General features: G+C 37.1%; 1 protein-coding gene across 2 annotated transcripts in view; it reads left to right on the forward strand.

Annotated features, from left to right (window-relative positions):
* Positions 1 to 13,070, forward strand: part of LOC144297236 (NKG2-A/NKG2-B type II integral membrane protein-like) — a 58,644-nt gene extending 45,574 nt beyond the window's left edge. Inside the window, exons 10-12 of one of the 2 annotated variants that reach the window (XM_077871080.1) lie at positions 6,647 to 6,750; positions 6,977 to 7,038; positions 12,268 to 13,070. In XM_077871080.1, the coding sequence (XP_077727206.1) occupies positions 6,647 to 6,750; positions 6,977 to 7,038; positions 12,268 to 12,287 (186 nt within the window). In that variant the 3' untranslated portion in view covers positions 12,288 to 13,070. Of the gene's footprint in view, positions 1 to 6,646; positions 6,751 to 6,976; positions 8,665 to 12,267 lie in introns of those variants that run through there. The other variant, XM_077871079.1, reaches the window with a different exon arrangement.
* The last annotated feature ends 2,216 nt before the right edge of the window (positions 13,071 to 15,286 follow it).

Genomic DNA, 15,286 nt, shown 5'->3' on the forward strand with positions numbered 1-15,286 from the left:
GAGAGAGAGAGAGGCAGAGACATAGGCAGAGGGAAAAACAGATTCCATGCAAGGAACCTGATGTGGGACTTGATCCCAGGACTGCAGGATCATGCCCCAAGCTGAAGGCAATGCTCAACCACTGAGCCACCCAGGCGTCCCAAGGACAGTTTTTCTTTTGTCTCTACCAGTGATATTATATTTTTATATGTTTCTATGGTACTTATTTTCATCTCTTTTTTCACCTTTAAAATTCCTTTTAGCTTTTCTTTAAAAGGAGTTTTTAAAGGGTAGGACTAGGTTAAATTCTTTTCTGACCCATGGTTTTAACAGGCTACCACTGGAGTGATGCTGCTGCTCACTTCTGACTGCCATCTGGGGTGAGAGTTGAAACTTTGACAAGCCATCCCTGAGGATTCTTTGAAAGCCTTTATCTCCTCTTCATTTCTGAATGAGAAGTTGCTGAGTAATGTATTCTTGGTTGACAGTTGTTATTCCCTTTGACCACTTTAGAAATATCATCCACTTTCTCCTGTCTTACCCATGGGAGGAACATATATTGCTGGGAGGCTCCTTTTTGGTGGTGGTATGGCATGCCACCTTCAGAGCCCTCAAACAGTATTGGATCTCTTGCCCAAGATAGGCACAGATGGAACTATCATAGTGCCTGTGTGATTGTGATCAGGTTCACTTTCTGTGGCATTGGTACTGGTGTCTAGGATGGAGACAAGTACGCATATTTCCTGGACACTGTATATGTGTCCTAGCATCTCACCATTGTGACCCTGTCTGGCAGTGACACTGGTTCTGGGATGACAAGCTTCAATGGGTGCTCAGAGCCATAGGAAAGGGTATCATAGTAGCATAGTCTAGGGATGATTGTCAATGTTTCAACTTTATCCCAAGCAACAATCACAGGACAGCAGCAGGATCCAGTGGTGTTTTGATAAAGCCATGTCAGGTCCCAGCGACCTGGGAACAGAGCTCAGGCAGCCTATCCCACAATGGCAATTCAAGCTGTCCTCTGGGCGCTGAAAGTGTGTCTTGATTGATACAGTATCACTAATGAGGCCTTCATAGAACACTATTTTATTATAGAACAGGGAACATGTACTTCTAAGAATGTCATACTGAATTCAGCTAGGACTAGTTTCTGAACACTAATTATGCATGTCTTTTCCTAGACTGTATTCATGAGCCCGCATTGGTGAGTTGAAATGGAGCATTCACGATGACAGTGCATCACAAAAATTAATAAATGCTAACTAAAATAAAGTGTTATAGATTTGACCATACAGTGCTATAATGATGGCTTTTAAAAAAGATTTTATTTATTCATTTGACAGAGAGAGAATGAGCAGAAAGTAGAAGCAGAGGGAGAAAGAGAAGCAGACTCTCCACTGAACAGGAAGTCCAACAGTGGAGAGGAGGGTATGGCTCCTTCCCAGGACCCAGGGATCTTGACGTGAGCTCAAGGCAGATGTTAAATCATCTGAGCCACCCAGGTGCCCCATTATGATGGTTTCAAAAAATCTTATCAGTTGTTTTGCTGAAATTATAATTCTTGTTTGAAGAGTCTTTTTGTATTATTTTCTTTTGTTTTGTTTTCTTTTTTTGTGGGGCGAAGTTGACTTGTTTCTCATTTTTTTGGTATGTTCAGCTCTGAATTTGACCTTCCTTTTTTTTCTTTATTATTTCTGGTGAAAATTCATCTATTATTTATCTTGTTACTTTCCTAATTGTAATGAGTGGTTTTTCTCTTGCTATTGTCTAGATCATCTCTTTTTGTTTGTTTGTTCTTTATTTTTTAAGTTGTGGCAAAAAAATCACATAACACAAAAGAACTCAGAGAAAGCATAGATTTTCTGTATTCTCCTTTTGTTTATTGTCTGCATGTGTAGCACATAGACTCTCATTTTCAGTATCCCTCAGTGCAGAGATTCATTTGCTACAATTAATAAACCTATATTGACACATCTTTATCATCTAAAGACCATCGTTTACATTAAGGTTATCTCTTGATGTTGTGTGTTTTATGAGTTTGGAGAAATATGTAATGATATGTATCAACCAGTATGGAGTTATACAGAATGGTTTTACTGCGTAAAAATTCCTTTATGCTCTGTCTATCCATCCTTCCTTCTCTGCCAAACCCTGTCAAATACTGATCTTTCACTGTCTCCAAAGTTTTGTTTCTTCCAGACTGTGATATATTGGAAATTGTACATTCTCACATCTTATATTATATTTAACTGCATCAGGGACATCTGGCTGGCTCTCAGCAGTTGAGCATCAGCCTTCAGAAGCTCAGGGCGTGATCCCAGGTTTGGGGATCCAGTCCCACATAGGGCTCCCTCGAGGAGCCTACTTTTCCCTCTGCCTATGTCTCTGCTTCTCTCTGTGTGTCTCTCATAAATAAATGAATCACAAAAAATCTAAATGTGTATTATATTATATATATATATATATATATATATATATATACTGCATCATACATCTTTTTTCCCTAAATTTTTATTTAAACTCTAGTTAAGTTACATATAGTGTAATATTGGCATCATGTGTAGAATTTAATGGTTAAAAAGATACATATAATACTCAGAGCTCAACACAACAAGTGCCTTCCTTAATACCCATCACCATTTTAGTCCATCCTCCACCTTCATACTCACCATCAACCCTCAGTTTGGTCTCTGTAATTAAGGGTCTCTTAAGTTTGCTTCCCTCTCTTTTTTCCCCTTCCCCTATGTTCATCTGGTTTGTTTCTTAAATTCCACATATGAGTGAAAAGATATAGTATTTGTCTTTCTCTGATGGACTTTTTTCACTTAACATAACACACTCTAGCTCCACCCAAGTTGTTGCAAATGGCAAGACTTCATTCTTACTGATGGGTGAGCAATATTCCATTGTGTATGCATATATCTTCATCTACTTATCATTCTTGGACATTTTGGGCATTTTTGATAATTTGATTATTATTAACTATATCATGCATTTGAACCAACTTTAAGCATACAATTATGGAATGCTAAATATATACACATTGTTGCCCAACAGATCTCTACAACTTTCACCTTGTAAAACTCAAACGTCATCCTCATTGTGAAATAATTCCCTTTCTCCACTATCCTTCAGACTTTAGGAATCACCATTCTATTTTCTGTTTCTATCAGTTAGACTACAAAAGAGGTTTCATATAAGTGAGATCATATACTTTTTTTCCCCCATGTATGTGTGGACCTCCTGATTTTAATGGGTATAATGTCCTCTGGTTTCATCTGCATTGTAGCATGTGATAGGAGTTCCTTCCTTTTTAAGGATGAATAGTAATATTACATTGTCATGTATATACTATGCTTTCTTGATCTGTTCATCCATTAGTGGACAATTGAGTTGCTTCTACCACTTGGCTGTTGGAAATAATTCTGCAGTAAACACACAAATAATGATATCTTTTTGAGCTCTTGCTTTCAATTCTTTTAGATATTTTCCTACTTGTGAGATTTGAGCTCTTGCTTTCAATTCTTTTAGATATTTTCCTACTTGTGAGATTAGGTTCAAAAGGTATTTTATTTTTAATTTCTGGAAGAAGCTCCAGACTGTTTTTCATAATGGCTGACAAATTTACATTCCCAACACAATGTACAAGGGTCCTCTTTTACCACCTCCTTAGTGACACTTTTTTTGATAGTATTCATCCTAATAGTAGAAGTGATATCTCATTGAGGTTTTGATTTGCATTGTTCTGATAATTACTGATACACAGCATCTTTTCATATGCTTTTTGACTATTTATATGTTTTCTTTGGAAAAATGGTGAGTCAATGGCTTTCCCCATTTTGTAATTGGGTTGATTGTTTTTTGGTGTTTTTATCGACTTAGATGATTCTTCATGTATTCTGGATATGAATTCCTTTTTTGAGATGTAATTTTGCAATTGTTTTTTCCCACCCTTTCTGTCTTTTCATTCTGTTGATCATGCCCTTTCATGCACAGAAATGTTTAGTTCGGAGTAGCCCGTTTGCCTACAATGGACTTTTCCTTTGTGGTCTGTGTTTTTGCTGGCTTATCCAAGAAATCGTTGCTACACAAAATGTTGGCACACTTCCCCCATGTTCCGTTTATGGAATTTTATAGTTTTACATGATATGTTTAAGTCTTTGGTCCATTTTGAGTTAGTTTGAATATATGGTGTAAATATTAATGTCCAGTCATTTTTTGCATGTGGATAGTCTGTTTCCCAATCCTGTTTGTGAAAGATACAGTCCCTTTCCTATTGAATGGTCTTGGCGTCCTCATCAAAAATGATTGGAGTGAATATACTTTATGTTCAGATACACTTTTCAGTTATTTTTTCCATTGGCGATTTAGGGCCTAGACCATCCTATTCCTTCATCTTGCTCTTGTCATTGCCCTCCAGTGTGAACTAGTGTCTTGTGCAGATACGGATTCCGTGGTAGGTATGTGGTCTAAGGCTGCTGGAGGTGGAAGATCTATAACTCATTCCATGATTTTCACACTGACTTGAGTCACCTCATAATCCTGTTCCCTCAGGAGTATTACTTGGTCTGTATTTGCATGTGTTCTAGAGTCATTTCATTGTTTTCTGTATTTCTGTGTTATTTTTACTTTCTTGAGCCTCTAAAGTTAAAAAATATTTTTAGAATACATTTAAGAGTTTGTTCACTCACTGTAACTTTCGATGGTGTTTCTGGTTGTGGTTTATGTTTTTAACTCCTGCTTCTTTTCTCCTTCTCAGACTGTATTTAGACCTATGCTGGTTTTCCTATTTGGAGGATTTCCGAGCTCTGCTAATTTTGCTCTCCTTTTTCTCTTGTTCTATGAGTGAATAATTTTTTTTACTACTTCCTCAGATTCATCAGTTTTTTTCTATTGCATCTCAAATTTTCCATAGTTTATTAATGAAATTCATTTAGGTATGCATTTATAAATAAAAAATTTTTCTGTGGTTTATTCATATATTTTATTTCTCGATATACTCTACTTGCTATGTTGAGGCCATCATATGTTCATTTAGTTATCTGAACTAAGTTTTCTTTGTAATATACATATATTGTTAAATATGAGTTTAAAGCATTTTTTCTAATAAATGTAACATAATAACCCAGTAGAGGTTTATGCTGACCTATGTTTTCCCCTAATTTAGAATACATCTTCTAAGTTCATTGCATGGTTTTTAAAATTTTTAGATATTTTTGAAACATTAGCAATTATTCTTTTTATTTCAGTTTTTAGATTTATTATTTTTGAGGTTACATAAACTTTACAGCATAATTTTTTTCCTGAAGTGGGCTTGCTGATATATATTTTTAAATATTTTTTAAATTTATTTTTATTTAGTTATGATAAACATAGAGAGAGAGAGAGAGAGAGAGAGAGAGGCAGAGACACAGGCAGAGGAGAGGGAGAAGTAGGCTCCAGGCCGGGAGCCCGACGGGACTCGATCCCGGGACTCCAGGATCGCGCCCTGGGCCAAAGGCAGGCAAAACCGCTGAGGCACCCAGGGATCCCCTTTAAATATTTTATTTATTATTTGAGAGACAGAAAAACAGGAAGCAGCATGGCAGAGGTATAAGGAGAAGCAGATTCCCTGCCAAGCACAGAGCACAACATAGAGCTCCATCCCAGGACCCTTTGATCATGACCTGAGCCTAAGGCAAAAGTTGAACCAACAGAGCCACCCAGGTGTCAGGCCAACTGATATTTTTTTTCAGTGTTTCCAAATTCTTTTTTTTCAAATTTTTTATCTCATTCCTAGGCATTGTCCTTGTGATTTTGTAGCTTCAACATCGTCCATAGTTTTTTTTTAACTCTGTTCAAACAATGCAAGTCAGTTGGATTTCTACTTCTGCAATGCCATGTGATGTGATGTGGTGTGTGTGTGTGTGTGTGTGTGTGTGTGTGTGTGTGAATGTGGGAGAGGAGTGCTCACAGCTTTAAAATCAGGTCTTAAGGATGCTTTTGCTTTTACTGTATACTGGCTTCATCTTGATCTCCTCTCCCTGTGCCCATATTTTTTCCATCGACCAAAAGTGTATAGAGATCTCATGTCAACTCCTCTATTATACTCTTACATATCTTCCCATTATATTTATGGGGATTGCAGTGCTTAACCCAAGACCAAAGCCTCTGACTAGTAAATATACGAGTTTTCCTCATTCATTAACAAGCAAAATCAGCACTTTGAGCTGAAAAACCAATGGGCTATTTCTCTCCTTTCCCCAGTGCTAATCAATTCTCTCCAATGGCACCAGCACTATTGCTTTTTGCAGTTGCTCCAAATTATACAACTGCATGCATCTGGATCACTGAGCTAGGATGAGCAGGTAGGGAGACATGAGAGCAGTGCTAAGTAACAAGATTACAGATGTGCTTCTTCTTACTTGAGTCTCTAGGAGTTTATCAAAGATAGATATTTCACAAATCATTATTGACTTTTGATCAATTATCAGAACCCTGAAATTGTTACTTTTCTTAGTCTTCTTCACTTAGTCCTACTAAGATATTTTTATAATGTGTCCAGTGTATAACATTATATTATAATCTGAAAGATTATATAAAGAATTAACTTTATATTTTGGTATAAAATTCAAATGAGTATAAGAGCTTTTATTTAACTTCTAAAAAAACTGTTTTCTCATAGTCTTTGTTCAGTCACCTCATTCGTTCTTCATGGATTATAGACTACCAAAGAATCAGTATTAATTCATCTGTGTGCACAAAGGTCTCCACTTTCTTTTCTAAAGCGTAAGTGTCATGACAACTTTTGTATTTTATGCCTGAGAAGGATTAATCTTACAAATAAGTACAAATGTGAGCAATTATATAAACACAATTGTTGAAGTGTTTCCATTGGAAAATTACATGCGGAATATTCCGATTTAGGCATCTATTAGTCTAATTAAATTGTTTATTCTTCAAAATATTGTATTATATATTTTTAGGGTAATGAGATATAATCTCTCTCTTTCAGATTGCCAATTTCTTCAGAGAGCAACAAGAATTGTCCATATTTCAACTTTGACTCAAACAAAGGTTGTTTTGAATCTTGCTTAGATCTAAAAACATATGTTTGTAAACATCAGATAATTTAGCTACCTATTTCCATATAACACTGTCTCCCCATGTATAAAATCTGAGAACTTAGCTACCTATTTTAGTGTAATGCTATCTCCCCATCTGTAAAGAGCATAATTCTCATTTCTTCAATAGCCATACAAATATTTTCTCCAAAATCATTTTTAGAACAAGATTCACAACAAAATTAAGATGAAAGTACACAGCTATCCTATATTGTCACTGTATACACACATACATGGCCTCTCTCATTATCAGCATCACTCACTAGAATGGTTCACTTGTTACCAATCACCGTGGATTCATCATAATCACCCAAAGTCCAAAGTATGCTTGAGGTTTCATTATGATGTTGCAGAATTATTTTTTAATGTTTATTTATATTATTGTAAACAATATATACTCAAGGTACATATGCATTTCTTACCTTTAGCTATTTAAATTATATATATACATATATATAACATATACATAAATTACAAATTATTGTGACAAGGAGTATTATTGTAAAGTCTTCAATAAGGTGATCAATCCACTTATATTTCCAAATTAATTGATTTGTCTTAGCCCTCACAGGGGCTGCAGATAAAGGTTGAACACATAGAGTGGTAATGTTATCAGTCAGAATAAAAATTAGTCAGGAGACAGAAACCAGGGGATGCTTGATAAACAATTATTATCCATTTATAAGGGAAAGCCTGCTGAGAGGAAAGGCAGCTAAAATAAAGAACATCATAAAGAGTTTCTTAGGGTTGAGGGAGAAGACCCAAAGGAGAGATCACTGGGAAGCCAGGTCTACTCTCTGAAGATGGGTTGTAGATGTTATTGAAGACAATGTGCCTACACACAGGTGCAAGGCAGATATGCTCACAAGATTGGCTTGGGACAGAGCAGCTGCGCAGTCCACAGGCTGAACTTGGTGAAGATAAATCTCAGGCTGTGATTGGCAAGAGGGATGAATCTCTGCAAGAGTGTTAGAAGGCACAGAGCAGAAGGCAGGAAGATTTCACAGGACTCCCTGTATGCATGCAGCTGGCTACCAAGCCATACTGGCAAAAGGCCCTGAAAACACCAAGAAACCAGAAAGAAGAGCCATTTCTGCTGCACTGTCTCTCAATTGCCTTTAGCAACATAACTCAATCTCATGTGAGTTGACAAAGGAGAGAAGTTTATAGCACCTAGCTCCATTATCAGAGAACAGTAAGGGCAATAAGGGATTGATGTGGGGCTGAGAGTACTCAGTTGTTAACAGGCACTCAGGGTGATCATGCAGCCAGCACAGGGTGGCTATATAAGAGCCTTTCACATCTGCCCCACTTCCTCAGATCATGGAACCAACATTATCTTCAGAATCACTTTCAGTAAAGCACAACTCAAATTAGATTCATTTTGATAAAGATTAGGTTTTCCTCAATCAAAAATAACCCATGTCCTTTGATATTTCTTCTTGCGTGTTGCTTTCCTTACCTGGATTTCAGATATTTTGGAAGATATCTGTTTTTTTTTTTTTTTTTTTTTAGATATCTGGTTTTATTAAAGTCTCTAGGAACTCACTTCTGTCACTCTCTACTCATGCTAGAAAATATTTGATGTAAAAAATAAAATGTTAAAGTGAATAAAAGAGTAAAAGTATGAAGATTTTGGTATTGCCACAATTCATGACAAACTTTAGTAATTTGATAATGGTTTAGATATTTTTACCCTAGTACAGTTATAAGCGGGGGAGAGAAATTAAACAGGATAATTATTTGCAAAACAAATTCATATTGCATATACAACTATTTCTTTGAATATAGACATTCTTCATATTCCATACTGATTCTATATACTTCAAAAGAGAAATTATATGAATATTCAAAATCAAATTCATATAATTGTAAATGGTAGCTATAACTAAGTTACCAAAGTTAGGCTACAAACAAGCCAAGATTGCACTGACATTGGAAAATAAGCATTTATTTCTAATTTACCAGTTTGTTCTTTGACTGGCTTTAGTGATCGAGGCTTGGCATGCATGGGAGTGGCTCAAGAGTGCACATTAAACTCAGACATTTTTTTATTTATTTGATTCTTGGAAAAGCAGGTTAGCTGGTATATGACATTATATAGCAGAAATTAGTGGCTAGAGAAATGTGATTCTTATCGCCTGTACTCTGAACCCATATCAATCACAATTCCACTCACATTATATTGTAAAAATAAGTCATGTAGCTGAACTCAACACGGATTTTCTGCAAGATGCAGTCCTTTCAAAGTGGCCAGATGGTAATAATATAGTTTTTATTGAACAGTAACCTAATCTATCATAATGGCCTTAGGAATATGTTTCTCATTATATTTCATGAGATAGAGAAGGTGGTTTGTAAAAGAAAAGTATTGGGAAATAGATGGAAAATTTAGTACTTTCTTCACTTCTCATCTAGTTTTTGTCTCCTCAGTGCCAAATAGGTTGTAGTTTCATAGAGTGGTGAACATCATCATATAGATGCTTGCAGAAGTTCACTGATCAATTTACAAATGGGAATAAGCAAGTAGGGGGGTAAAGTTTAAGGATTTTGGCAGTGAAACCATGCCTCTTCAATGTAACTTCTAAATGCACACTTTAGGCCTGTGAGTCAGTTTATATAACTGTTCTAGCTCAATTTCCTGTCCTGGGAAATATGATAGATACAGATTTTATTCACAGAGTTACTTGAAGATTATTTGGGCAGTACTTCTTGGCACACAAGTATTCTCTAGATCAGGCATTTTGACTTAAGAGCTGGTTGCTTCATTTCCATCTCCTGTGACATGATGACTATAATTGTAGACACCCCACACGGCTGATCTGAGGATCAGTAATAAAACATCTAATTATCCTGAAAATATCACCACATGATATTCTTGGTATATGTGATAATATTTTCCTATTTTGCTTTTCCAAATATTCAACAAAAACTGATTTCCAAAAAACTCAGGCTCTGATACTATCTTCTTCCCCTCATCTGTCTGAATCTCAATTTTTTATGACATATTACTTTCACTGGGCATCAGAACTATAATATGACTTAACCAATCCCATCAAATATATTGAAGATTTTTTTTTTCATTTTAAAACAGAGTTTTAAAAATTCAGTTCATGTCATGTATGGACACTATACAAGGGTAAGTTTTTTTGGACATGCATTTCCATATTTGCAATCAAGTTGCAATTTCTGTTCTTTCTTTATTGGTCAAGAACTCTAGTCTCCTCACCCAATGTTTCACTCTGGACCTCTATACATGTTGTCTCTTCTGGAAATAAAGAACTTTTGACAGGAATTGTCAAGGTTTGGCAAGATAGCCAGTGTGGATCTTAGTTTTGGGGAACCTACTGGGTCCTGGGGAAAGAAGACACTGAAATGCCCTTTCCCAACCAGTGTTGTGTATCCCACCCACATCTATGTATTTCTTACCATTGAGAAGCAAGAAAAGTAAGAGGGAAGTTACTTTAAAATAATATTGTGATGTAGAACACCTCCCATTTTTTCCCCAGTCTTTTTTGACATATCTACATACTTCTGAAGAAGGTGCCTAATGTCTCACATGTACCCATAAGAAGCCATGGAAAATCTTTGGTAGAGTGAGCTTAAGTTAGATGATCCACCAAAACCACTGGAGACATATAAATATGGAAAAATGTTTTCATGGAGGTAATCAAGTGTGAAGCTCAAATTGAGTGTCACAGATATATTTCTGGAACTTGCTGTCAGTTAGGTGACTCTTTTTGACTCAGTTGGTGGCTTCAGGGTCATGAGATCTAGCCTGGCCTCAGGCTCTGGGCTCAGGGTGGAGTCTGTGGAAGACTCACTCTCCCTTGGCCTCTTCTCCTCCCCCTTCTCTCTTTCAAATAAATCAATCTTAAGAAAAAAAAGACCACGCTGTCTTGATGATGATAGCTTTATAATACAGCATGAAGTCCAGAAGTGTGATTCATCCTGCTTTGATTTACTTGTTCAACATTACTTTGGCTTCTTTTGGGGAAGTGCTGAGAGTGGACAGCATTGTTGTGCCTGACTCTCTTACATTGTTGGTGGGAATGCAAACTGGTACAGTCATTCTGGAAAACAGCATGGAGGTTCCACAAAAAGTTAAAAATAAAGTTACTCTATGACCAAGCAAATGTACTACATGATATTTATTCAAAGGATACTAACATTGTGATTTGAAGGGGCAAGTGCACCCCAATGTTTAGAGCAGCAAACATTGGCCCAAAATAGCCAAAATATGAAAAAACCCTTGATGTCCATCAACAGATGAATGGATAAAGAAGATGTGGTCTATATAAATTGGAATATTACTCAGCCATTAATAAGAATGAATCTTGCCATGTGCAATGATGTGGATAGGACTGGAGGGTGTTATGCTAAGGGAAATAAGTCACTCAGAGAAAGACAAATACCGTATGATTTCACTCATATGTGGAATCTAAGACACAAAACATATGAAAGTAAGAAATGAGAAGAAAAAATTAAATAAGATGAAAATTGAGAGAGAAGTAAACCATAAGAGATGCTAAATAATGCAGAACAAATTGAGGGCTCCTGTAGAGAAATGTTGTTGGATGGGGTAGCTAGGTGATGGTTATTAAGGAGGGCAGGTGATATGATGAGCACTGGGTGTTATATGCACCTGATGAATCACTAAAGTCTGTCTCTGAAACTAATAAAAAGGAAAGAAACAAAAAAAAAAAGAAAAAGAAAAGAAAGAAGAAAGGGGAAAAATCACAGAGAAGGCAGGATACAAAGATCAATATGATACTTTTCTCTGTGTCTAACTTTCTGAGAATCTGTATTAGGTATTGAATAGAATGGGTTTGTTCTCAATCCCAAATAAACAGTACTCATTTCAGTACTAAATCCAGAGGAAGGTAGCACCCTTTTACTTTTTTGCAGATGAGTAGAAAGTATATTCTATGCAGGCCCTCAGTTCCAAAGAAAATGTGAAAAGGACAAAGTTGTTTGTCCAATCTTGGGTACTAAATTTATTAATCTGAAAATTTTATTTTCTGGTCATTAAGGAGTGTAAGTGATAGATAAAATAAGATTATAGCTGACACGTTGTGTTTTGGCGACAGGCAGACAGACAGGCAGACGCAAAATAAGATTATAGCATTTTAAAAATGTTGCTCTGCCCTTGATTACAGCCAGTGTTTGTGCTTCCTCCTAGGGCAACATGTAAACATCTAGCTTTTGCCCCCTCAAATGCTCTGGATTGGAGAAAAATAATGATGCAATCTGAAGGTGTTCAAAAACAATTTTTACAAGAAAGATCAACATGATAATACCAGAAGTTGTGACATGCATAATTAGTATCTTACAAGGAGGGGGAAATGATGAGCACAGAGTATTTGAAGAATTAATGGCTGAAGCGACTTCAAATTTGTTAAAAAAAACACCAAGTTAAATTCAGGAAACCAAGCAAAATCTTAATAAAAAAATAAAAATAAAAACTAAATCACAAGTGGGCACATTGTAGACATATTTCTGAAGCCGATTAACAGATATTAAAAGCAATAGGAGAATAACAACACTTTCTATGCCTACACACTCGTTACATATAATGAAATTTAGGAGGTAATAGAAGATTCATCTCAAGTAAAAAACCCTGCCAACCCAGAATTCCATATCATTAATGGTCTTCCAGAATGAGTGTAAATGATATTTTCAAACAACTACTCAGAACATCTATCACCAGCAGGCCTGCAGTGCAAGAAGTGCTAAAGGAAGGAAATTTCCCAGGTTCACATGTAATAGTTTCATTTGGAAACTGGGTCTTTGGGAAGGCATGAGGACATGTAAAGTTATAAATATTGAGGTACATATGGAAGACAATCTTCTGCTAATTTCTTTGCATTGTGCTTGACCATTGAAAGCAAAGTTTGCAAATTTCTTCCAGTGTTTACCATGTATGTAAGATGTGATATATGTGACAACTTTACACCATAATGGAAAGAAGAGGTGATCAATAAACCTGCTCTGTACAAGATTTCTTAAGCTGCACAATTAATTCCACTTGGACTTGTGAAAAGTTGAGTGTGTAGTGTAATGTTCGAACAACCCCTAAAACTGTAATGTAAACATGGATAGCCTAGAAGCCAATAAACTAATTGAAATAGAGTTCTAAAAAATACTCAAATAATCACAGAGAAGGCAGCACAGAGTGCACAAGGACAAAATAAATTATAAATCCACAAGGATGTAATTTTGGAATTAACAATTATATAATAGGAATATTATCTATATGATGACATAAATAAGAATTCTATCCCAATTCTTACTTTTCCAATTCTTCACCATAGTATATGTTAACTAACTTAAGGTAGTATTCCTTTGGCAGATTAAATTTAGGCTGCCTTCCCTTGAAATAGATGTAGTATTTTCCAGACTATGAAAAAAAGTTTTAAAAAAATCTTTCTCATTTTTAAATTTCCAGATATATATTAGTACATAAAAATAAAGCTCCAGAGTTTCATCCACATAACCATTGCCATTATCTTCTTCAAAGAAAACAAACAAACAAAATTCCCTACATGTACCATTTATCACAAGCAAAATTATTTCCTAGACTTTAGTGATCATGTTGCTGAAGAACAACTTCTACAGTTGTTCTCAACCCAGGCCATATAGGATTTGGAAACTATGATCAAAATTGAAAACCAAGCAAAAAACAAACAAACAAAAAAGTAAGAAGAAGAAAAGAAAAAGAAAACAAAAAATCCAAATGATGGAATTCTTGAATATGGATTATAAAATTCTAATATGTAGAATGAATCAAAGTATAAGGGATACAGATGGACTACCTAATAAGAAGTTAGTGTCTGAGGGTTGGGTGATGGGAAAAACCCAGAGAAATTTGAAAAAGTAAAAAAGAGGAATTCTAGAAATGAAACAAAAAGCATTTAAATGAATAATCGATGGAATGATAAAGAACAGATTAAAAAGAATTAGGAAGAAAGTATCTGAATTGAAAGAACTAGAGACAAGAGAAAAGGAGGTAGAGACAATAAAAGATACTCAAGTGTACTGAGCCACCCAAGCATCCCCTATTTCTTTGGTGTTCATATGTCACTGTAGTGAACTAATGTCACTGTGGGGAACAGGCTGTAGAGCCTATCCAGAACTGAATCTCATGGTGCTGGCCACACTGGGGGAATGGGAGGTCATGAGTCTGCACACTAACTCTTTACCACATTGTTCTCCAGACACAGCTCCTTTGCTCCCCCCTCCTGGAGTCCATAGCCTATTCTTTTACCTTTTGAAGTAAACGTGTTTTTCTCTGCTTCCAAAAGTTAATAATTCCTATAGCCAACCTGTTAGCTCTCTTAATAAAAACTGGAGAGGACAAAGCCTTGGGGTCCAAGTCCGAGTCTGATTGGAGTCCAAGTCTTTGTCCCCCTGTCCCCCAGATTAAATTCAGCGAAACTCCAGGTCTTTCTTCATGTCATCGCCTTGGACTATGTTAGATCCGTGGCATGTCACTAACTTGTGTTTTAAAAGTCTACAGTTTCAGGGGCTTCTACTTGACCCTTTAACGTGGGTTGGAAGTAAATGACTCCACACGGATTTTTTTCAATTGGGAAGGGCGGGGCAAGATGACAGAAGAGTAGGGTCCCCAAGTCACCCGTCCCCACCAATTTACCTAGATAACTTTCAAATCATCCTGAAAACCTATGAATTTGGCCTGAGACTTAAAGAGAGAATAGCTGGAATGCTACAGTGAGAAGAGTTCGCGCTTCTATCAAGGTAGGAAGACGGAAAAATACATAAAAAAGCATCCGGGGGGGGGGGGGGGGCCCACGAGGAGCCGGACTAAGGCCGCGGGCGAGAGCCTCCAGGACAGGAGAGCCGCTACCGGAGAAGCAGGAACTTTACCAATCTTCCCAGTCAGAAAGGCGCTCCCAGGGAGCTCGGGCAGGGTCCAGGAGGGGCAGTGGAGCCCCCAGGTTCCCAGGGGCACTAACAGGGGGTGCGCCCAGGGGAGAGCGCGCCACACACCGCAGGTCGAGCTCCCTAAAAGGCTGGAGCCCAGGGCGGCGGGACCCGGGAGCAGTTCCGATGGCTGATCGGGTGGCGGCTCCGTGGGGAGGGGCTGCGCGGCCCCAGGAACCGGCTTCCCGCAGCGCAGACCCAGGAGCCCAGGGCCCTGGGGGACACAGCCCAGGATCTGGTGCTCCCCTTGGGACAGG

Source organism: Canis aureus, chromosome 25, assembly GCF_053574225.1.
Source record: "Canis aureus isolate CA01 chromosome 25, VMU_Caureus_v.1.0, whole genome shotgun sequence".
NCBI lineage: Eukaryota > Metazoa > Chordata > Mammalia > Carnivora > Canidae > Canis > Canis aureus.